General features: G+C 33.5%; 2 protein-coding genes across 3 annotated transcripts in view; both read left to right on the top strand.

Annotated features, from left to right (window-relative positions):
• The window catches only part of LOC135841414 (mitochondrial protein C2orf69 homolog), a 60,568-nt gene extending 53,916 nt beyond the window's left edge, over positions 1 to 6,652 (top strand). The window contains exons 4-6 of the mRNA XM_065358358.1: positions 4,948 to 5,085; positions 5,966 to 6,213; positions 6,343 to 6,652. Of these exons, the coding sequence (XP_065214430.1) occupies positions 4,948 to 5,085; positions 5,966 to 6,213; positions 6,343 to 6,539 (583 nt within the window). The 3' untranslated portion in view covers positions 6,540 to 6,652. The remainder of the gene's footprint in view (positions 1 to 4,947; positions 5,086 to 5,965; positions 6,214 to 6,342) is intronic.
• A 5,096-nt stretch (positions 6,653 to 11,748) lies between these two features.
• Positions 11,749 to 23,748, top strand: part of LOC135841412 (E3 ubiquitin-protein ligase RNF19A-like) — a 142,317-nt gene continuing 130,317 nt past the window's right edge. Inside the window, exon 1 of one of the 2 annotated variants that reach the window (XM_065358353.1) lies at positions 11,749 to 12,233. The gene's annotated coding sequence lies outside the window, so the exon portion shown is untranslated. The remainder of the gene's footprint in view (positions 12,234 to 23,748) is intronic. The other variant, XM_065358354.1, reaches the window with a different exon arrangement.

Genomic DNA, 23,748 nt, shown 5'->3' with positions numbered 1-23,748 from the left:
GAGTTTTATTCCAAGGATTTTTTTCTATTAAACACCAATTCTTCTCGTCATTGTTTGAAATGAGGTAGCTACCTATCTGAAAATCGTAGTTATAAGGTCAAGAAACCGAAAAAGAAGTGTTCGAGGATAAGTTCTCGTATAATGAATTCCATCCCATTAGTCCCGAAAGGTTTCCTGGCTCAAAAACGGAGAGGAAGATCTGAATTATTTTGTGAACTCAAATTTGATTTTTTGAATGTGCCTAACATCAAAAATATTCATTTTGACGCGAAAATAGTCATGAATTCATGATGAATGCATGCTCCAATTTAATGAATTTCCAATATTACCTATTTTAGAGAATAAGGTAGGTAGGTATCTACATGCATCTCTACGCAATTGTGCTATACTTGCTTGGTCCAAGTTTCAAGATCCGAGAACGTTGAGAAAATAATTCGATTTCCAATGGTGAGCAATTGTTTGCATATGGAAATTTTTCGTTAATTTACTGGTAATTTTTGGGGAAGTAACGGTTTGGTAATTTTTGGTAAATTACTGCCATTACTGGTATGATAATTTTTGGTAAATTACTGGTATGGTAATTTTTGGTAAATTACTGGTATAGTAATTTTTGGTAAATTACTTCGGAAGTTTCATTTTTTCCAAGCCAAAAGCTAGCCAAAAGTTAGCCAAAAGTTTCACTTTTTTTGGCTTTTTCAAAGGCTTTTTTGCAGAATTGAATTCTCTAAAATTCAGAAAAAACAAAAAAAATGAAAAAAATTTCGTTCAATTTTATTTTAATGCAATTTAATGAAATGGAAAAAAAGAAAATAATTCTAGCAATGAAAGTTCTTCACTATCACTAATTATGAAATCAATCATCAATGTACCTGATCTAATTTTGATTCCTTTTTTTTTGTAAATTGATGGTGTATCAGCTAAAAGTTTAAAGTCAATCAAAAGCTTAAAGCCAAAAGTTTAAAGCTAAAAGCTTAATGAAATATAGCTGAAAGCAGCTGTTAAATTGAAAATATGAGGGAAAGCCATTGGAAGCCGAAAGTTTGGCTATAGCAAGCCGTAAAAATCGAGATAGCCGAAAGCTAAAGCCAAAAGTTTTAATTTTGAAATTTCAAGCTAGAAGCCGAAAGCTAAAGTTTTGTTTTAAGGCTTTTCATCCCTGGATAATTTTTGGTGAATTACTGAAAACTTTTGATGAGTTATTATCAGGGATGGAAAGCTAACAGATGAGACTTTAGCTTTTGGCTCTTCAAATTAATGAAACTTTCTAATGACTAGCTTTTAGCTTCCATAAATTGGCTTTCGGCTGTTACTTAGCTTTTGGCTTTCAACTTTTGGCTTTTAATATTTTCACACATTGCTACAATATAGAAAAAAACACCATGGGGCATGGATACTCACAACAACAACAACAACAAAAATCAGGAAAATGGCAAATGGCTATAAAGCTATAATATAATTAGGTAAAAAAAATTGAAACTGAAACTAAACCAGAGAAACATGCAAAAAAAAAGGTAAAAACCTGAAAGAAATCTGAAAAAATGAAGCTTTTGGCTACAGCTTTTAGCCTTCAAAAATCCCAAACTTCCTTTGGCTTTCAGCTTTTAGCTTTTGGCTAGCTTTCTATCCCTGATTATTATTAGTAATTTTTGGTAAACTACCTATATCTAATGATGGGTAATTAATTTTTGGATAAATTACTGGAGTTTGGAATGGTAATCTTTGGTAAATTACTAGAAATTTTTGGTAAATTACAGCCTTACAGGGAATTCTTGACATTGGATGTGTTTTTTGAGCGTTGGGTCTGACCAATCCGCGTCACGCTGAATTTTAAAACGCTGACTTTCGAAAACTCGAAACATCCTGAGTTTCTGATAATTATTATGTCAGACGTCAGACTTTTAAAAACTTGGAAAAAATTGATCAATTTTAAATTATTTTAAGTGATTACCTAAATATTTGATTTATTAGGTATTATTTTTTTGGGCTTTTGACAACTTGGAAAAAAATTTAGGAAAATTTAGACATTGCCGAATACCAAACTTAGTACTGAACAAAATACCTTGCTTATTTTTTTGACTTTCAATTTTCAAGAACTTGAAAAAAGTTGAGATAAATTCCTCACATTATACATACAATGTTTGACTAGTTAGACGTTTAAAAACATCAAAAAATGGTAACACCGAAGTACACTACCTATCATATGACATTTTGTATAAATTTTAAGTATCTAACTACTTTGAAAAAACCAACAAATTGCAAAAATTATGTTAAACCTTTCAAAAATGACTTCCTGATATTTTGGCAGACTTTTTTTTTTCTTGAGCGAAAAAAACCATAGGCTGGCAGACGACCTCGAAAAGTCATACCGGTGGGTCAATGACCTTGGAAGGTTAGACAGGAATCCAGATGACCTCGGGAAGATAGCCAGACACGAATACAGGCAGCCTTGGAAAGTCAGACAGGTGGGTCAATGACCTTGGAAGGCCAGACAGAAATACAGACGGACTCGAAAAGCCAGCCAGAGAGGCCAATGACCTTGGAAAACCAACCAGAGATGTCAATGACCTTGGAAAGCCAGCCAGAAGGGGCAATGACCTTGATGGGCTACAGATAGACAGGCAGACAATATCGGAAAGCTAGACAGAGAGATCAATGACCTTGAGAGGATACATACAGACAGGCAGACAACCTCAATGACCTTAGGAAGCCAGCCGAAAGGGGTCAATGCCCTTGATATGCTACATACAGGAATACAGACTACCTTGGGAAGCCAGACACAAAGGCCAGTGGCCTTTGAGCAATTAGAAGACAGGCAGATTGACAGACAGACAGACAGACAGACAGACAGACAAACGACCTCGGAAAGCTAGACAGTTGGGTCAATGACCTAAGGAAGCCAGACAGTCGGGGTCAATGCCCTTGATATGCTACATACAGGAATACAGACTACCTTGGGAAGCCAGACACAAGGGCCAATGACCTTGAGCAGTTAGAAGACAGGCAGATTAACTGACGGACAGGACAGACAAACGACCTCGGAAAGCTAGACATAAGGGTCAACGACCTTGAGATTTAAGACAGGCCAACATACGACTTCGGAAAGCTAGACAGACGGGTCAATAATCTTAGAAAATCAGACAAATTGGCCAAGAGGTCGACAGGCAGACAGAAAGAGTTTGGGAATCCATACAGACAGATGGGTCGTCAATAACTTGAGAGCTTTTAAGAAATTACCCGGTAATGTTTGAAAAATAACTGAAATTTTTTTGTAAATTAGGTACTGGTATAGTAAAGTTTAGTAAATTACTGGTATGGTAATTTATGCGGTAAATCACCGGTATGGTAGGTAGTTTTTGGTAAATTATGAACTGGTAATTTTTAAGAAAATTAACTGAAATTTTTGAGAAATAACTATAGCACGTGTAGGTATTTGAATGAAGTTTTTCTCGTATACTTTTGATAATACAATTCTTTCCGTTCTGTTTTGTCTTGGCTCGGCCCAAAATTTTATGAAAATCACATTTTCTAAAATTAGGTAGGTATGTACGTAGGTAAACAGTAGGTACTTAATTCACACGAAAATAGAAGACGTACCTATTTATTATACAAAAATGATAAATTTCCAAACCAAAGGGTATAGGCTATCATCCTGTAGGCTGTCAGAATATACGATGCGAATTGATGAAAACACCTTTTACACCGGATTCTCGACGCTTAACTTTTAGTTGGTGGTAATTTTAAAGAAACTACACGCGGAAGAATATTGTAGGGTGAAAAGTGTTCTTCATTTTGATTCGTGAGCTGTTATAAATTTGACAGCAAGCTAGCAAGAAAGTTCTCCATTAAAATTAAGCACGCTCCAAGGACTCTATGGTTACCACGTCTCATCCTCGGCTGCAACTTAATATCCTACGACTATATACTCGTACGAGTACTACGCTGTACATATACTGGTTAATGATGATGATACGTTCGCGTCTCGTATATACCTCTAATAAACTTAGCCATCCGTTATAGAAAAGACCTATTTTACTTTAAGCATTTTATAGCTTTATGATGAAAGTGCAATTTATTCGCCATGTTTTCCAGATAAGTGTAGATAAAATGCATTATAAAATAAAAATATATTATAGTAGGTATATCTCTTAAATCAAAAATACCGTCAATATTACATTAAAGGATACAAAGGAGTAATTTTATACTTGTTATGTGTTTTCTCGAGTAAAATTTTAAAGGATGAGTATTAAAAGGATATGAAATACGGTTGGGTGGTTTAATGCATCTTTCGTACGTATACGAAACGTTTCTCTTTCTCTACCTTTTATTTCGCGTGCATACAGTAGTTCAAAAGAAAGATACCTACCTAGTTTATCTTCAAATAATATACTTACCTGTCTGCATTTGAGCTTAGCTTATACCATTCGAATTGAATTTTATTAACTTGTCGGCGTAAATTGAGCGTTGGTAATACCTACTTATTGTATTATTAATTAAATTACACGTACTTACCTGTAATGAAAGAATAGACGATAAAAAATGGATAATTTATGTCTTGTAAATTGTAAAGTAAATGAAAATGTGGATTTTGACTGGTAACAGAAGTACCTTTAACAATAATGGCGTGACATCGTGTAGTCGTTGAATATTTTATGATGTCCTTTGAAAATTCAACAGATAGGTAAGTTTGTGTACACGAGAATAGTGCATCATGGCCTCAAGGGGTTGCTAAAATAATAGTAAAAAATCTCAAATTTTCCACCAAAGCCTAATTAGGTACTCACTCGTCATCATCTATTACTACCTACCCATAAATTACCTATGTGCAGTACATTTAATATGAGTACAACATTTTTTTTTAAAAAAGTATAATTCATGTAACGAGACATTTTATTCCTAGAATTTTATTTTTAATTTCCTTTTTTTCTTTTTTTTTTTTTTTTTTTTTAGATACGATCACGGTACGTTTAGCTGTTACGATAATTTTGTCCCTAGTCAAAGCTACGGAATACCGAAGTTTGTTTCGAATCATGGAGCTTTAATGCATTTAAATGAACTACTCGTAAGCTTGTCGACGGCTGTGCAAACGTAAGTGAAATTATTTTTATACGAATAGTATGGTATGGCATGGCATAGTGTGGAATGGTACACGTTGTACTAAATGTAAGGGTAGTAAAAACACGCTAGCGCTCGTTAAATTCCTACCTTTGCAAACGATCTGGTTGTTTGGTATTTTGCAATTGCTTTTTAGATATCAAGTGTTTAGCTGGGTAATACGGTTTATCGATTTGAAAGAGCAAAAAGCATAGGTACGAATTATAAAAACATCACACGGGCTGTGTGGATTAAATTAAGCGGTAATTTCAGATGAGTACGGATTTTTGGTAGAATGGCGAAAAAGGGTTAAAAGATGTAAAATATTACTGCGTGTGATGTGGGAACTTTACCCTTACAAAGAAGGGATCTCAAATGGTAGAAAATTCTATGAACAGGACACAGCTAAATTAAAAGAACTTGAAAAAATACATCAGCAGTTGAAATTGTAAATTGATCTTGAATTTTTAATTGAAATCACCTACCTATATCTTTTTTGCAAATTTTAAAAAATTATTGCTTACTTTAACAGAATTGCTTATGTTTTATATGACTACTAATTAGTTACTTGATTTGAAAAAAAATGTCATTCCTAAAATGAAATTATAAAATACCTACTGTAAGAACTCTAGGTGTGGTCCAAAAAGCTAACTGTAATTTTTTTCTCGAGAGCTACGAATAATATAAAGATACATGATAGTACCTAGATGCAGAAGTAAGATAATGAGGGGGAAAATAAAACGACTAAGGTTATTGCCATGTTTTTTTTTGTTTTAGTTTTTTATCATTAAATTCCTTACGAGACGAGTAGTTACCTAGATACGTTTACGTAGGTACTTGAAGATACTGCTAATCGTAATTATGTATTTTATAGTTCTGATCTCGAAGGTACACGTTACGAAGAAGCTCGTCTAAGTTTAATAGGTTTCAGTAAAGGTTGTGTGGTTTTGAATCAGCTCTTACACGAATTTCATTTCGCCGACGAGAATTCGCAATCTCAACCAGTAATGGTGGATATTATACGTAAAATTTCGTCGATGTATTTTTTAGACGGAGGCCACGCCGGCAAGAATAACACGTGGATTACTAACCAAAGTTTGTTGCAAACTTTGGCGAAATTAGGTACGTGCAGCGTTAAGGTTGTCATGTGGGGAAAATGAAATATATATATTTTTTTTTGTTTGCTCGAGCTTAAAACGTTAATATGAAAACAATTTTATCCGAATGTTTGTCGTATAATACTTGTTCCAGGGATAAATGTTTTTGTGCACGTTACACCGTACCAAGTTAACGATGAAAGAAGACCGTGGATTGGCAAAGAAGAAGAATTGTTCGCAAAAACTTTGAAAAATTTCCAAGCCAGGATTTATCGTAAATTACATTTTAAAAATGATCCGCCCTCTTTGCAAAACCATTTTCAAGTTTTGAAAGAATTTCAACCTATGTGATAACGTGGAAAATATTTTTTTGTATTCGTGTTCTATTTTTTTTAAGAGTGTTAAGATCATAGATGTTTTTAAATTAACGTGTTTTATTTCAATAAAGTTGAGTTTCTTTTGCACGAGTAGTTCGGTGTGGTGGCTTCGACGAAGCGTATATCTTTATTTTTTAAATAGGTATTTATACGAAAAAAAGTTCGATTACAGTTTGCATTAAAATTGCTGACAGTTTAGCATTTTGTTGCCGTTCGCGTTATAACGATGAAAATGTGAAAATCACGTTCGAATGGGAAATTATTCTTTTGCAGATTCACTTTACCGTAAGTGAAACGAAATTGCTCAAAGGTTAGCATGTTTGATTCTACTTTTATACGGTGTTCGGTTCAAAGACGAAAATATCTTTGAACTTAGTTTGAAATTACTTTTCCTTTAACTTTTTACTTCTTTAAATGCAAATTCTTCAAATTAACTACGTTTAATTATAAAATATCACGCAATCGAAAAAACCAATAATCGAAATATAATCGTTTTATATGTATAAACTAATTACTAAAGAAATTATCGCCTTTGATTTGTCTCAGGAAATAATTACCTACAACTTGTTCATTAAATTTTCGCCCGAGCGAAAAACTTACACGTTTTGAATTCCCTGGAAAAAAATCGATTCTAAAATAAACGAAATTACGAAACTGAAATTAATAAAAATGAAGTATTACGACAGCTTGTATTGCGAATTTGGAAGTAAAAATTAACAATAGTGTATAATAATGAATTTTTATTATTCGCGATAAACTAAAATTATAATCTTACGTATCGTGTACTGAAAGTTCTCCTCTGACATCACATTTTAAAAATAGATAAATACATAAGAGACGAAATACGCAGGTATGAACCAGAGGTATAAAATTTTTGCTTTCGTTTAAACTTCGAGTAATACTGAATGATCAAACTGAGATAACTTACGAGTAAAAATAGGATTCACCGACGTAAAAATCACGTTAAAAAACGATTATAACGCTACAAAATTATTCAATTATTTGGTAACTATTCCGTTCATCAGTTGATTTCTGATGTTACTTCATCATCGATATGATTTTCTTATAGAAGCAGTCTTTCGAAGTAAGAAAGTTCAACAACTTTTTACACACGGACCAGTGAACGACCATTGTATTTTCTTCCATTCGTCCGATCCATCGCAACAATCACATATCCCATCGTTTACTCTACCCGACGGTATTGGTAGAGCTATGAAATTGGAAAAACAAACATCGTCAGCATAAAATGAATACAAACACGTGTGTATAAGACGATTCAGTAATATGAGATTACGTACCATGTCTATGATTAGATTCAAATGTACAATAGAAGTGGCCATTCGGACATGCTTCGGTGCCAGGCTCATCACTTCCATCTTCGCAATCACAATAGTCGTCGTTGACTTTATCAAAAGCGATCAGTTTCCGATCACTGAGGCAAGCGAATTTATTGTTTCTATCGGGAAGATATGATTTATGAAGAGTCATGTGAACTCCGCGCATAGGAGGTGTGCTTTTCAGACTGGCACCGGTCAATTCTTGGATTGATTTTATTTGATAAACGGTGTAAATAAAACCGACCAAACATATCAGCAGAAAGATGTACCTTACTTTTATCTTACGGCTGAGGTATACCATTATTCATTATTGAGCAATCCTGTCGACATAAAAATTAATAGATATAGGTGAGTGAGTTTGTAATTGAGCGAACTGTTGGGTGTTTCAATGTTTCAAAAATTTTGAATAGATAAGAGATGTACTCACTTTCATGAAATGAATAGTTCATATCAGACTTGGATGAGATGCGAATAATGTTATTCCTGGGCAATAACTAATGTAGAATCTAGAATCTTGAAACAAATAGTATTTCACGCAGAACCCTTCAATTAACTGTGAATAATTGACTAATTTACATTGTTGATAATTGAAATATTTTTTTCAAAATTATTATCACATTGATAAAGAACGAGTGTTTTTAGTTAATGCTAATTTCACATTGAACTATTTCGATTCTTTAAGGATGGATAAAAACGTTCGATTTACGAATTTCCATCTCCAATAATAATTCTCAACAAATTTTTGTTACAATATCACAAAGATTTTCAGATTTTGGAAATTGTAAGTAAGTATCGTAATTTGTAACTCAAAATCCAAGCTCAATACATTTTTTCCACTTACTGCCCTGCAAATGAGGCCAGTGCAAAATTGTTTTAAATTTTAAATTTATCCAGATCGGCGACAAAATTTCAAAAGTTTAGAAGTTGAAACAGTAATGAGTTAAAAATTAAAAAATGGAAGGGAAGTGCACATTAAATTTAAAAATTAAAATTCATTTTAAAATTAAAACAGGGGTTCGGATTCGGAATCGGAACCATTAGGTAGGTAATGTTTTTATTTAATTAAATTGGTTCTTGTATTTTTATTTTTCCAGGCAGAGTATTTTTCGAAAGTGATGTGGTTTTGACTTTGACTTCAACAACTTCTTATAAAATATCATTGAAAAGGTTATGGTATTAGATTTTTCCGTTGTTAAAAATTAAAAGTTCAAATATTCGTATCTACCATAAAATTGTGATAAATTCTGATGGTTCTGGACGTTCTGGTTTTTTCTGGTTCTCGAGAAAATTTATCATCAACATATCGTAGGTAGGTATCTGTAGCAAAAATTGGACGAATGTGCATTATTGGCAACAAAATTTGTAATTTTAATTGGAAATAGATTTGAAAACACTGACTAGAAATTTTTCAAGAATGTTCCTTTTTTTTTTTATTTATTGAGAAAATGAGTTCATTATTAATTGAAAATGAATCAACACACCTATAAGTTCACTGTTTCTTTATAATTTTTTCATACGTGTCCTAGACAGCCAATTTAGAATTCTGAAGTTTCAAAAAAAATTTTCAGTGAGTGTAAGAGTGTGAGATATACTAGGAAGATCTCCCCTCACCGGCTCACCCTTTACGTCCACGTCCAGATCTCAACATTTACCTCTGTATTATGAATTTATGATCTTGATCTTACTTGCTCCCCACTCGCTGAGAACCAGTGGTCTTGAATTGTAGAAGCAGTGGCCTAGGTTTTAGCAGAATCTCACATACCTACCTACGCCTGCCATGTTTTGTAATCATAAATCAGACCATTTTTTTTCAAAACAGGTTACACATTCTTGGTCTTAGGGCATAGGGCTACTTTATCCTATAATTTGGCCAACTATGCTCCCCTTCTCTTGTATTAAGTATGTATGTCTGACGTTTTCCTGGTCAAAAATCAAGAAGACTCGAGCTATTAGCGTCGCAATTAGATCAAGAATTTCACCGTGTCAATCAATTACCTTACTACATGTAAAATTATTAGAAATTAAGTAGGATTTCAAGTACCTATGAATCATGAAACTATTGGAACCCTGCTTACATTTGCACTTTTAAAAACCAGCATAAAATGAAACGTTAGAACATTTTTCCAATCATTGAAAAAACTGCCCTACCTACTTGATTGTAAGTAAAAAGTTTTAATCAAAATGGTCATCTTCAAAAATTGATGCTAAACTTTATAGAAGTAACATACCTAAGTTCTTATTTAGGCTACGTCTATTTAGGATACTAAGGACACTAGATATTTAAAAATTTATTTAGTATGTACTTGATTTTCATTTCATTTTGGAAATGATTATTCAGGTATTCAAAGAATGAAGAGTGTAATTTGCTTCGAAAACTTCGAATTTAAATTATCAGGAAGTAAAAGTGATACCTAAAGATGTAGGTACTACATACCTATTGTAGTTACTGCTCTTGTGATTGTTCCAATTTGATATATTGCTTGGTTCCTAGGTACCTATATTTTTACTTTCAGACCACGTTGAATAAATAACAATTTAGTACAGGACAGGCCAACGTGTAAATTAGGTGCGCAATTTCAGTGTCCTCAATCTCAATTAGGTACCTACCAGATAGCTAGGCCTATTTTGAACATTTTTGTTAAAAAAAAAAAACAACAACAACAACAACAAACAAGAAAATTTATTTAATTTGACAGTTCATTTGAGGGAAACTGAGTCTAAAGATTTTCAATTTGAACTCCTCAAAAGTTTAAATTAGGTAAACAAATTTCTTTGAATATTTTCTTCTCAAATTTCTGCCTAATGCCTACTATGATGAGCAGTGCGAATTAGAGTTACAGTTACTGTTTACAAATGCTTACTGCGTAAATTCGTTTGCGGTCATGGTTCTTTCAAAACAATTTGAAAATCTTGGAGCGTCAAAAGAAAACTCACTGCAAGCTTTAAATCTGTAGAATGACCAAAAACTAAAAAGTCGATTCAAATGCAGTTTCTTTTCAAAAATTGAAAGCACCAAAAAAAATTTTAGCACTAGTCACTCTCACTAGATTGACTAAGTGACTAGACAGTAGACTTGACAGCTTTTTTGGGTTCCTCAAATTTTTAAAACTTACCACAAAAATAGACTTCAGCATCTTCACTCTTCAGCATCAGCACCTACCCTACATTCTGTTTGCACTTCACACTTCGCAGTGGTTATATAGGATAGGCTTATTGTTATTGCTTTTTGATCTACTCTACTTATTGTTAGCTTGGAAGTTGGAAGTTGGATAGTAGGTATGGTTTTGTTTTGGCATTTCAGAGTCGAATTAGTTGAATCGCATCTTTTCAAAAGCTGAAAGCTGAAAGTGAAATCATCATCATAACATAATATAATTATTTATTCATCATCATTCTTCGAAAATTTAATCGAAGTTCAATGTCCATCATTTAAAAAAAAAATGATAAAATGAACAATCAACAATGAATCATTCGTTCATTCATGTTTACATTTTACAATATCGAAACAGTGTGAAAACAACGCTTCCCAAATTCCTTTCAACATGCTTACCTAGCTCCGTGCGTAGTAAATTTACCGTTTCAGAAGGTAATAATGTCGAATAAAACATCATTATGTATTCTTTCTTCCTACAGTAAAATTGAAAAAAATTCATTACTTCATTATTCAATTTGTTTCTGATCAATACGAACTTTTTAAATCAACTTTCAAAAATGAACGTGAAAAATTTAACATTTCAAAACAAACGAAAATTACGTCGACATTATCAATACTGGTAACACTGCTTATGTTTTTGTTTTCTTTCTTTGTCTTTCGAACAATGAAGCCATCTTTCTTCTTTTTCTAATTATTTTCTCAAGCCATAGGCAACGCAATGGCTTGAATTGAGCTGGACGTGAGGTGAAGTAAAACGATAGATACGATACAGAAATCAGATCAAGTTGCGAATTTTAATTTCGTGTACGTTGAATTTGTTAGCGTTCTTAGATCGGTTTGCGTGTGTTAAAATTATCAATTTGTAAATTTCTGCGGTGATTTTATAATTTCTAGTAATTTGTAAAATAAATAATAATTCGAGTTATTTAGTTGCATATTTTCGGATACCTACAGTAGTTCTTTTGGTTTCGTATTTCGTTGATGAAGAATAGTGAAATGTGTTGTTTTCGTTTTGATATCTTATCGTTTTAATATCGATGTGATCTATTAGAAATTTTTATTAATAGAAAGTACGTGAATATGGTTTGTTTAATTTGCATTATGTGAAGTTGAAGTTGCAGTTCGGAAAAAGGCAGTACATTTCAAGTTAACTACATCGTTGACAACAGTTCAAAAGGTATGTAATCATTATGTACTCGCAGACACAGATGCTAATGTTTTCTTTTCAAAATGCAGGGGTGTATTTACGTGTAATTATACAACATTTAGGTCATGTTTATTATAATTTTAATATTACCGCAGGAAGGTACTTTTTTGAGGTGATTGTAAATGGGTAAATTTTACATTCGCTGGTATCGTTATCAGTTGTCTCGAAGTTTGGTGTTTTTTTACCCAATTGGATGAGCAAAAATATTCGACTCGATTTTAATCTTTTATCGTATGTTGTATTACGTTGTTTGTTTCGTTAAAACATACCATTTTCACGTGGATAATTAAGAATTCCATGTTGGACTACTGATTACCTGATTAGTGAAAAAAATTTACGTATTAGAATCGAAAGCCTCGAAAGGAATTAGGAAGTATCAGCTCGTATTTCAAGGTTTTTGTATTTGTATTCTCTGTTCCTTACCAAACGATGCATCTAGTTGGCGACTCGAGTCGTTGATATTATTCAAACCAGTTGTAATATTCTGATCTCAAATGCTGTAAAACTATCAAGATACGGATGTAATAGTCTATACGTATTACGAGAGAACCCTATAACGTTTATTTTTATTTTATTGTCGAGATTATATTGTGTAATAACATCACAAGCGTGGTGTGTATATTGAATAATATAAGTCTTTACTGGCAGAATTCCATACGTTTTGCTAACTTTACTCCTAATGGCATCTTTTAGAATTTTTTTTGAGTAAATTACTCCTATGGTGTTCATTTTGAGCGTCTGTTGAACCACACAGACATAGACGCACGTTGCTGGTTCACGATTCAAGTTCAAAAACCACCAAGAATGGAAAGAATCCGGTCCACGATGAACAGCTGATTTTCAAAATAACATGACCAGTTTGTACTGTACGTAAAAAAAAACGTAACGTAACGTTTGGATGTAATTAAAAATTGACGAACATTAGCACAATGACTCGTAGACGTAATTAATGTTCGACAATTAACGTGTTCTCTCTGTACGTACTCGTATGTAGAGTCTGCTTGCTAACATTGCTGGCTGCATCGAAAACATGCTACTAAGCTAGTTATTACACTTCATTAAAATTTTAAATATTTTTTTTTGTTTTGTATGAGGTTCGTTTTCCTTTTGCACGGCGAGTGTTTCGATAGTTCGTTAACTTTTTGCCCCTTTTGTTGAATGTTCGTTATCGAGGTTGTCGTAACGGTAGCGTGAATATCATCGATTATTTTGAAATCGTACCCGTCGGCGTAAATTTAGGTATATCTGTGTCTGGTGTTGGATAATAACTTGTTCCAGTGTTGTGAAAAATTAGCAATTTTTTACACTTTTGGTAGATTGCGAAACGTGTGTTTGCCAGTAGGTGTTGGTATGATTGATACGAACTACTAGATATGGAAAGAATTTGAGAGCAAGAAATGATCAGAATGGTCTGATGGATTTAAAGAAGTGGTTAAAGGAGAAATTTCAGCTGCTCAGCCCGCATAAGGATCTATTGCACCCCCCCTTCGATCCTCCAGGACAATTTTTTTCTTAAAGGGAGAGTCCTAAGAGGCTAAGAACCATTTCTAGCCCTTGTCCTCAAAAAAAAAAGTGGCCCTACTTACGAAATGGCGGCCATTTTGATTGACAGATCAGCCGAAATCGCAGATTTTGCGTTTCAACATAGGACTTGCACGAAATTTTTTGAACTGTACGAACGTAGATCGAAAGATCAGGCAAAAATTCATCATCTGTCAAAATTTCAAGTGCTAAAGTGCCATTTTCGATTTTTGATGCATTTTTGAAAATCAAATTTAGGCCAAAAATGAGGGAAAAAATCAAAATTTTACCAAATTGACTAAGAAAACTGAAATTTGAGGTATACCCTATTTTCGACATGCCAAATCGATTGGAAACTGTTTCAAACCGTTTTCAGCAGTTCTGGAGCCTCCAGCAGATGTTTGAAACTCGAAATTCCCACAAAATTTCATCAAACGGAGTTGAAAAGCCGAAATTCGTTCTGCAAACTAATTTCAATACGTTACGAAGTCAACTGCAGGTGGATTTTAAGTCGTTTTGGAGCCTTCAGCAACTTTTTGAAAATTACTGGAGCCTCCAGTAGATTTTTGAAACTTAAGATTTCCCAAAATTTTATCAAATGGAGATGGAAAGCCGAAATTCATTCTGCAAAGTGTCGACTGCAGGTGGATTTCAAGTCGTTTTGAAGTTTTTTTCAGGACAAGGGCTAATAATGTTCCTTAGGACTCTCCCTATAAGAAAAAAGTTGTCCTGGAGGATCGAACGGGGGGGAGGGAGGTGCAATAGATCCTTATGTGGGCTCCCCGACTATATACCATTATACGTTTTGAGGCACACCTCCAACGTAAATGAGTGCTTTTTGCAAAAAAAATGCCCTCTTATTTTACTCATGCCAATAGTGTGCTTCAAAATATCTGATGGCATTAAAAATATGATTAAAATAGATTCCCAAAGTTGCAGTTGCCCAATCGCATTTTTTACTTTATGTTAATTTTTTTTTAAAAATTGGGGACCTAAAAAAACAGTACCCTCAAAATGTATATTAGTGAATGAAATTTGACGATAATGGATAATAGAGCTTTTCAACTGTCCAATCAAATTTTTCGACATTTTACTTTCAAAATTGTGGTCAAGGAGAAGTTCGGGGGGGGGGGGGGTTGAAAAAACTCAGAAATTGTGTTTGGGGCATAAGCATCTCGGTCCCTGTATTCAAATTTTGGATTTGAGGTTAGAATGCAATTTAAGAAAAAAAATTTCTTCAACATTTCTGATGTTAATTTCAAGGCTCTTCCCCTAAATTCGAGCTCCATGAATCAAAATTGGCCCTTCGATATATTTTTCCTGTAAAGTGCTCATTGAATGATTTCGATTGAAAAAAATCAACTTCCTAGCTTTAATTAGGGCGAAATGAAAATTCTTACGAGGTAACCTCGTCAGCTAATTACCTTCGATTTGGCTGGAATTTGGCTCACTGAAAGTTCATGTCAGCCTTCGGCTTCCGAAATTGATTTTTTTTAAATTTTAGCAAATTTTTAAAAATGTCCGAAGTAATCTACGAGTATTTTTACTGACAAAGTTTTCATAAAAATGGTAAACCACGAGACGATTTGAAGCTTTCAGCAGAAATTAGTTTTTCTCCAGCACACCATTTGAGGAAAATCGGAGACGACGACGAGTCGACAAGGTTCACTTGTTTTTTCGTGTTACTAAAAAGTCAGCATATTTTTGGTTTTTTCAAGTAACTCGCTACCCTCGCCCCTCTTTGGAGGCAAACAGGTTCATCAGATATTTTAGTTTTTGAAAATTTTGGGGGAGCTGTCACCTAGACAGGATGTCTACCAGGTAGTGAAAGTAGTGAAAAAGTAGTGATTTTCAGCAATTTTGTTTGCAAGGCATGCCTTTTAAGCAAAATTGCTGATTCATTTTTCACACTGCAGTGTGAAAAATAAAAAAATGCGGAAAATCCGATTTTTCACACAAGAAAAATTTTGTAAAAAATGGCTCATTTGTTGACTTTTTTAGAACTAACTTGAATTACATATTTTTGTAAGCTATTGCCCTCGCTCCGCTCGGGCTATTTGCTCTTCTTTTTCGAAATAAGAAACTTATTGTTCAAATTCTAGAAATGTTCGAAGTTTCAATTAGAAAAATACTCCCTTACCTCCATAAAAGAAACTTTTTCTTTTACTTTTTGAAACATGAATTTTTGAAAGCTTTCTTGGCCTCGGTTCACTCGAGCTATTTTCTTTTTTTTCAAGTTTGAATTTTCTTAAAAATAATCATTCAAGTTTCAAAATTTTTGAAGCAAAAATAATAAAACTTCTTCATTTATCACCCCAGAAAACGTTTTTATACCCCTCAAAATACTAATTTTCGATAGATTTTTCGAAAAATTGGTATATTTTTTTCCAAATGTTGTCTTAATTTACCATTAATTTTTTTTTATTCTTTATTTTGAAAAAAGTCCTTTATTCGCCCAATATCATTACATAACAAAAGCCTTAAAATTGAAAATAAAATCAAAAATTGAAATTACAAAATTATATTCTTGGCATCTGTTTGTTTGAAAAAAATTTTGGGATGTTTGTACACATTGGAAAAGCGAAAAATTGAAAGCAGTGATTTTCGCCCAAAAAATTCCGGCAGACACACTGCTGAAAAGTCACCAAACCATAGAAAGTTCACATTTGACTGTCTGGTGACTTCTTGGTGACAGATTCATCGAGCATAAATCTGCTAGAATGAAAAATTTGGCATTTTTTAGTCGTTTTTTTGCCTCAAAGAACGATTTTTGATGAAAGCTAAGAGTTCTCTCTCTCGAAAAAAAAACGAAGAAACAAAATTGTAGAGCATAAAACTATTTCCAATTAGTACAATGCGATGAGTTTTTTTCTAGAAGACTTTGTTTTCAACGAATTTTTAGCAAAAATTAGAAAACTGAAGATCAATTTTTTTGTAAATTTATATATAAGACTCTCATTCCTTTAAGTAATCTCATGAAAAAATGCTGAAACAGGAGGGGTACGTTTGTGGCTTTAAAAGCGTCTAATTTCTTGGCTACTGACGATGAAAACAATCAAAAACTTGAGATTAAGTGCTGGAGTACTGGAGAGATGTGATGAAAAGGATCATTTTTCTGAAAATTCGTTGATTAATCGAATCATTAAACATGAACACAAAATATGATAAAATTATGCTTAGAAACTATTAAATTTTGATGAAGTGTGTTGATAAAATCATAAATTATTAAAATATTTACCTAAATACCTATACGTTCATTTGAATTTTTAAAAAATTGGCAAGAATTGCGTTGAAATTGCTTCTTATTTTTCTCTTGAACACTTTGACTATTTTAATGGACTTGTTTTGTTTTGAAAGTGAATGATTCAATTCATCGAAACACTTTCAAAAATGACTAAATTTTCAGAACTATAATTCGTAGGTTTGGCATACATAAATTGTTCTTGGAAAACATAGTCTTTCGACGACTTCCTTCCCCTTCCCTTCTCCTCCTGTTTAGCACTGATAGCTACTAGCTAGTAGCTACTTCAATTTCTATTTCGCCGAAACCAAAAAAATATATTTAGGTAAAATGTAAATAAGAAATATGTACTTACAAAGTGTGACAAAATCGTTATCTGTAGATATTGCTCATTTTAACGGTTTGGTGATAAAATTAATGCGTTATGGAAAAACTCATTTTTTTGTCGCAACTGCTTCATGGCTTGTGTTGGATCATTTCGACAACGAGACAAAAAAACGTATATCAGGCAAAGAGCAAAGGTTGATAGGTCGATGGAGAATTTCACAAAAAGCTTATAGATCTCCATCTTTTTCAACTTGAACTATGCCATTGCTGGCGCCACTCCTCGATACTTTTTGAAATAGTATCTTCCTCTGGTTATGTTTCGCGATACCCAGGCCATTGTTAATGAAAATTTTGAAATTCTATACGATATTTTTCGATGCGTTTCTACGACATGATGGATAAGATGTGATAAGTTGCGTCCACTCGATGGGATTTATCGTCAAGGTAGAAACAAGGTACCAATAATCTGATATCCGGCTGTTGAGTTGGACGACGTTGTCAAATGCAAAGTCTGAAGTTGAGCGTGTAATCTTATCGATCCACATGTATTTTTTTTTCTTTTTCGATGGTACCCTTTTGTAAATACGTATTATTTTCAAATAAACATATTACGTATACCTGTAAGATGATCCATGACGTCATATCGGACGATAGTTCGCGTCAATCGAAGTGGAAAATCACGAGCACGTATTATTATGAATGGGAAATTTACGATTCTTGCGTATTACGAGGAGAAAAATTCGCTGAATCGAACCTTTAATTATCGAGTTTGATTTTCAGCTTGTTTTATTCAGTAAATGGGTAGTTGTTCGTAGTCTGCAATTCTCACTCATAAGTACTGTACTAGAATCAGCCGACACGTTGGTAAATTACCTGCAATTACCATTCGAATTTGCGTTGGAGTTGATATGAGTCATTCTCGTAATTATTTCTGTCGTTTATTTCGTTCGCACGATTGTCCCATTGAGATGATGAATTAAATCGTCAACAAAAAAATAATACCTAATTACTTTATCTGTTCGCTGATAAGTGATAAGATTTCGATAAATGAATGAATTTTACGTTTCATTGTCAGCTTTTCATGTTTACGTTCAAGTCTTAATCGTGCAAGATAAATGATTCATAACAGGTTTTGATCAATAGGGCTTTGCAAGTTGCAGACAATGTAAATTGTTGAAAAATAGAAAATACAAAAATCCAAAATTTGATACTAGTTCAAACAGGATATTTTCTTCCGCATTCGTTTATTCAACGAGTCTCGTGCAAGTTGTATTATTATGCAGAAAAATTACTCATTCAATGATAAGGTGGCACTTGACTATAACATGATCATCACATAGATAAAAATTTCCTTATGAATCATTAGAAGTTTTGATATCCCAACTACCTACGTAACAAATTTTCATTCTTGCATTTTCTTCTACTCTTTGCTCCCTTCATCCTCAAGGTTCTTGGATTTGGTGATAAAAGTTGATAAGAATTTTAATCATTGGAAGAACAAAAATCATTCAAAGGTTACTGTACGACAATTGAGCAGAAATCCTTAATATAGTCAACTTTCCATCGATTTTCGGGCTTTGGTGGAGAAAAGTGGAGGGGATAGGAGATGAATACCTAATTATGATATATTGGTGCAAAAATTGTTGAAATATTTTGGAAAACGTTCTTCAATGGTTGTTGTTTTTTTGCAATAAAATTAATTGGTCTTTTGGTTTTGTTTACATTTCAATGTTTTTGAATTGAACTCTTCGAACAAGTACATAGTTATTCTCTGTGATACCAAAAAGAAACGTAATGTAAGTGTGAAATTCTGATCAGAATTTGGAAATCATAAAAAATATCGAGCTCTAGAGAAAAAATTGTTTTTTGGTGGTTGAATCACAAATAGCCTCATGACCTAATTTTACATCACTTCGATTTTTTCCAAGTCTCAGGAATAGATGGCGTGGAAATTTCAATATTTTTCTCCTAGTGAACTACATTCTCACTACTGTCACGAACAGAATAATTTTTATAGGTTTTGTGGAAATAATTTTACGTATGCTGGCGTCCCTCCCCTCATTCATTCTGGTCATTGCTTCACCTCCCTTCAATTCTTCGAGTCCGCATGCTGTCGATTATCGATCAAAAGGCGGACATTTATCGTGATCTAGCGACTCGTATACTTTGATTTTTAGATCGAATGTCGAAGTAAGAGTGAAACTGTTTGATGAATTCGTGTCTCGGTCAATAATCGATTAATCAATTTTATAAGATGCGAAATGATTTTCGATCAGCTTCGTACGGTACGTGAGATTTATTAATATGACGAGATTTCGAAACATTGATTTATCGCGTTTAAGCGTAATTAATCGGTTGAATCTGAAAGTAATCGTAATCGTAGTACGTATCGTTTTATTCGCTATAAATTTAAAGCGTATACGCTGATAGCATTCGAGTTGAAAAAAATCTGAAGAATTTAGCATGAGAAAAATAAAAAAAAAAAAATACCGAGTGTATGAATAATCATAACTGTGTATTCGAGAGAATCGACCTGTGGAATTGAAAGTGGATACAATTATCAAAATGTCTTTTGCAGTATACCTATCCCTATCCAAATTTGAAAAACGTTACCAAATCAGACAAAAATGGAAATGAAACATTTAAAAATAAACGAATTAGCACACCTCATGTATTTCAGTATTTTTTCCTGACTTCCGTTCCATCAGTTTCATTCTAGTCACTTTCATTGAGCCGGAAACTTCCTTGGAACTTGGATGGAAAATTCCATGTTGAAAATTTTCGCATATAAGGTAGATTCCGCAAGACGTCTGGAAAAGTACTGGATTCGATTGGCTCGATTGCATAAATATGTGTCATATATGTACGTGCATACTGTAGCCAGACCGTGGAACGATGAATTTTTATAATTTTAGATAAGAATCTGTTGAACTTATCCTTGATACACGAGATGTATGGTCCTTGCCCTTTCCTCTTATACGATATTGTGCCGTTAAATAGGCTCGGTAATGGGTTCGTGGTGAGGTTAATAATTAGTTGTAATTCGCGGTTGGGTTAATATGTAATATTAGTATAGTAATTCGCGGTGTCGAACTTGAGCAATGTATTATGTACATGATGTAATTGAATCGGTGGTAATTGAAAGGGATCTAGTCACATTTTGGCACTTTTCAAGAAATGCAAAAACCGAAAAATGCTGAGAGAGGACACTAAGATACAATTTTTAACGCACACAAAGCAGCTGAAGAGAATTTATTGATCAAGTTGTAGGTATTCGTTGTTTTCCCTCAAAACCCAAGTGGCCATTTCAGAGTATCCAAATAATGAAGAAAGTGGTCCTACATCTTTGCTAGTTTGGCTGCTCTGATGATTTGATCGAATCGTCTACAACAGCATCCTGCTCTTACAACAATGAGCTCGAAAGTGTGAGTGAATTGTAAAAAAGGATCTAATACGATGATGGAAAATGAGTGAAAATGAAAAATCACTTTTTACATGACCGAGTTGCGACCCAGCACGTGGAATTAATAGGGCGTGTAAATCCAACAAAGAAGAATCGATCGACGATCGTGAAAATGTGGAGAAATTCGCGAAGATGATTTGCCTATCATCAGACGTGACTATCAGGTAGAAAAAACAGACTCGAACAAAAAATTGAAATCTTCTGTTCAAATATAAATAAATGACTGAATTTTCTCATCGTCTGTGTATGGTTATTCTACAAAAATTACCCATCGCGTGTACCTGGAGTATACATACCTCTAGACCTGTATATGTACTTACGTATAAGGCATTCGTATGTACAAAACAAATCAATTTTTCCCAACGTTACCTTCAACTTGACTGTTGAAATTATATGTGCAGTTGTTTGCCATTTATGACGGTATGGCACGTCGATAACAATCTATTCTTTCCCTTCTCGAGTACATTTTTACATTTGTCCGACGTCATATTTCACCTGATGAGCTTTGCTGGTAAAGGCATCAGTTTTTTTTTCGGCGTTATTATTAATTACATCAGACTAAATTTATCATATGGGTGTGGGTGTCTTATATGTCTATGTCTGCTTACTTACTGTCTGTGCAGTATGTAACGTAATCCGTCAACTTACTAGGTACGTACTACGTAGGTATAGGTACCTATACTTAAGTATTTGAGTTCGCATAGACAGGATGTTCTGCTCGAATGAAACGATATATCGATAAACGAACGTCCAGTTGTTGATGTAATTTGAACTGAGAATGTTTTGACCGGCCGTGGCCGTCTCCTGTAAAGTAATCGACGTCGGAACTATGTACGAAAAATAGTATAATTATTCGATATTAACCGTATATTATAAGTAACCGAATAGTTTGTGAAATTCCCGGTGGCATTGATTCAGCTTCATCAAGAAACTCTAATGTAACTGATGACTAGTCAACGGGAGAAAAAAATGGGTTTCTCTTGACTGTTTAATTATACGCGATGGTACGCCTCTGGGGTGGTACCGAGGAAATGGAAAAATGCGTCGGAAAATCCATTCAGTGGAATGTCAGTGAACTGAAATTTGGCTTTCAACTATGTAGTTTTGATGTTAAAAATCGAACTTTTTCCTCTCATGAAGCATATACTTTCTTTGGTGTTATTTCCATCTTCCTCCTGTAACGCTGATTTGATGCTGAAATGACTTAATAGTGGACATATTTGACCCTTGTCGACCTGTTGCGAAACACATCTGAGGACTCAATCACTGTGCATCGAACTGTATCTATATATAAAATGGTAGAAGATACGTTCTAGGGATCTACTGTCTGGTGGCTTGATTGCTTTGCTTGTGAAGAAGACTCACCTCTTGTCAAATGAGTATGGAATCAAGTAAAATTTTGGTTTTTTCCTTCTCAGATGCGATTTCTTGCAGTTTTTTTTAGCCCAACATGCAATTTTTTTCAGTTTTGCAGGAAAATGTGCTATTCACTTTTCGTCAATTACTTTGCTACTAGAGCTTGATTTCTTCATTTTGAAAATGAATATCACTAGTTTCAGTGAATAGGGTATCTAACAGATAGTGAACGTTGTGAGAAAATATAAAAATTCATTAATATGTACGTTCATTTGTATTGTTTTTTTTTCAATTCTGATTGAAATTAAAAAATACTTTTTGTACTAATTTTCTTCCTAATTTTAATATTTTTTCACATTGTTAATTTTTTTGTATGTGTGGGGGGAGAGGGGGGCGAGTGAAGAGCTTTCTGGAAATTTGGTTGAAAAAAGGCAGTGATTTTTTCAACAAAAAAAAAATCCGTTAGATACTTACCATGAATTCAACTTCTGGTAATTTTCAATTATTGAAGGGGGGGGGGGTCAATTTGACATAAGCAGTCTGTGCAAAATTTTACCCAACTGAGACATTTTCTCAAATGTTGATCGTTTTCTGATGGTCCGTCAATTTTTGATATTTTTGAGTGATTTTCACAATCAATTTTACAATTCTTATGAAACTTTCTTGTATTTCCGGCTTTTATTGAACGTCGAGATGGTCAGAATTTCTACTTTGGCCTTCAACCATTATTATTTCATATTATACTTATCTGTTGATTAATCAATAATTTTATAACTAACTAATCCACCTTAATTTTTCTTTGTTTCAGGTGAGTACAAATTTCCTTCCAAAAATGATAGAAATATGAACTCGCGTATGAGAATAAATCCTTATGAGAAAAGTTACGTAAGTCACTTCTACACCTATGTCCTTTTATTTTCAATGAAATCAGCTGAAATAATTGCCCTTCAGGTTTGAATTGAGGTGACCTGATTTTCCGAATACGATTTTGGAGACAGTGGATAACATTTTTGAGTTCATCACAAACAATTTTGATTTTTAATACTTAGATTTTAAAAAAATCAAATTTGGGTCAAAAATGGAAAAAAATTCAAAATTTTACCAAACGGATCAAAAAAGCTGAAATTTGGTGTGTGCCCTGTTTTTGACCCTCTAAATCAATTGGAAACGGTTTCGAACTATTTTGAGTGGTAGTTCTGGAACATCCTAGCAGATTCTTGAAAATTGAAATTTCCACAATATTTTACCCAATTGAGTTGTTGAAATGAAATTTACGTAGTATGCCATTTTTAATGTACTGAGTCGATTGGAGGTGGTTTCAGGCTGTTCTGGAACCTTCGGGTATATTTTCGTTCAGATTAAGATTTTCTAAAAATTGGTCTAAAAACTGTCCAAATTAACTTTAGCGTCATTTTTATTCAAAATACAGGGTATCCAACAGGTAGTGAAAATAGTGAAAAAGTAGTGATTTTAAAAATAGGTGATGATGTTTACAAAAGTAATTCAATGAGTCCATGCAGATAACGAAAAAATCTTGGGTCTGACGAATTGGTGTTTTAAATAAACGAAAAACTGCA

This window comes from Planococcus citri, chromosome 3 (genome assembly GCF_950023065.1).
Source record: "Planococcus citri chromosome 3, ihPlaCitr1.1, whole genome shotgun sequence".
In the NCBI taxonomy this organism is placed as follows: domain Eukaryota; kingdom Metazoa; phylum Arthropoda; class Insecta; order Hemiptera; family Pseudococcidae; genus Planococcus; species Planococcus citri.
Note: the sequence above shows the minus strand (reverse complement) of the source record. Positions and strands in the feature narration are given on the sequence as shown.